We start from the raw sequence: 1,377 nt of genomic DNA, 5'->3' as shown, positions 1-1,377 counted from the left end.
GCGTAGTTCTTGTTTGATTTTGGTGAAATTGTTCATGCCGCCTACTCCAATGACCTAGAATTTACGTTCCAAATCTGGTCTGAATAGGTCCATAACCTGATATAGCTTCCATATATAACGACCTCTCGATTTTATTCTGCCTGAAATTTTGCACAATGATTTCTACTATGATCTCCATCCACCAAACCAAGAACGGCCCGTATCGGTCCATAACCTGATATACCTCCAATAGCAAAGCAATTCTTATCTATTGTCCTTCATTTGCCTATTAAGAGATACCGGGCAAAGAACTTGACAAATGCCATCCATGATGGAGGGTATATTATTTAGATTGTTGTTAAATTTTGTTTAATTTATAAAAAAAAAAAAAATAAAAAAAAAACAACTCGAAACACTGACCGTCTAAATTGTAAAAATTGGAATGTTTATGCCAGTAATAAAATATAATTAAAATATTTACATATACTATGAAAAGATTTAGCCGCGACGTCTACCACTTCTTCCACGTCCTCTCCCGCGTCCACCTCTGCCTCCTCGCCCACGTGTGCCACCGTGATCACCTCTGCCTCCATGACCACCCCTACCGCCGTGACCACCTCTACCTCCCTCAGGACCACCACATCCTCCTCCATGTCCATGATGATGAGGTGGGTGTGGTCTACCACATCCTCCTGGATGAGATGGTTTAGTTGGCTTACATGTGGTCTCACCTGGCTCTGGAGCAAGGGTAGTAGCATTTGTATCGGGTTCTGTTACTTCACCATCGCCACCTGCAGCTGTAGTAGTATCATCATCATCGGGCACAGTTGTAGTTTCCTCTTCTTGAGCTTGTACGGCCACAAATAATAAGGCCATGCAGGTTAATACCCATAATATCTTTAATTTTGCCATTTTGAGTTTTCGGCGAAATTGCTTAAAATGTCATGAATGCATCGGGGTTTTATAGCAGATCAATTTTGAATCGTGCAACCACATTTTCTCTACGTACAAGAAATTAAAATTAATAAATATTTGCTCTGTGGCTGGCAATTGACGTAGACTCTGCACACGACTTAAGTTTTTTGTGTATTACTATTTGTTTAATTTCGGTTTTTTGGCTTCCCTTAGGCGCACACAATCATTGAGGAATTTATAACAACAACGCAGGATGACACGATTTTTCTAGCATGGGGTAAAAAACAGAGTCTTGTCTATGTCTTCATTTCTATCGAAGTACCTACAGTAGTCCGTTGATAATGAGACATTTTTGACTTAGAATTCTTAAGTCGACCAGATAGTCGGCTTTTAGCAAGGGGGAAAAAAATATTGTTTTCGAACATCTGCTGGAAAATGTCTTAATTTCCTTCCCAGAATTTGAATCTAGGCATTCCGAATTAT

At 39.7% G+C, this 1,377-nt stretch overlaps 1 protein-coding gene across 1 annotated transcript; it reads right to left on the bottom strand.

Moving 5' to 3' along the window:
• Window positions 1–477: 477 nt before the first annotated feature.
• Window positions 478–891, bottom strand: LOC106094175 (nucleolin-like). Its single transcript, XM_013261372.1, has one exon. The coding sequence runs from the start codon at window positions 889–891 to the stop codon at window positions 478–480; it is 414 nt and encodes a 137-aa protein (XP_013116826.1).
• Between the last annotated feature and the right edge of the window lie 486 nt (window positions 892–1,377).

Source organism: Stomoxys calcitrans, chromosome 1 (genome assembly GCF_963082655.1).
Source record: "Stomoxys calcitrans chromosome 1, idStoCalc2.1, whole genome shotgun sequence".
In the NCBI taxonomy this organism is placed as follows: Eukaryota; Metazoa; Arthropoda; class Insecta; order Diptera; family Muscidae; genus Stomoxys; species Stomoxys calcitrans.
Note: the sequence above shows the minus strand (reverse complement) of the source record. Positions and strands in the feature narration are given on the sequence as shown.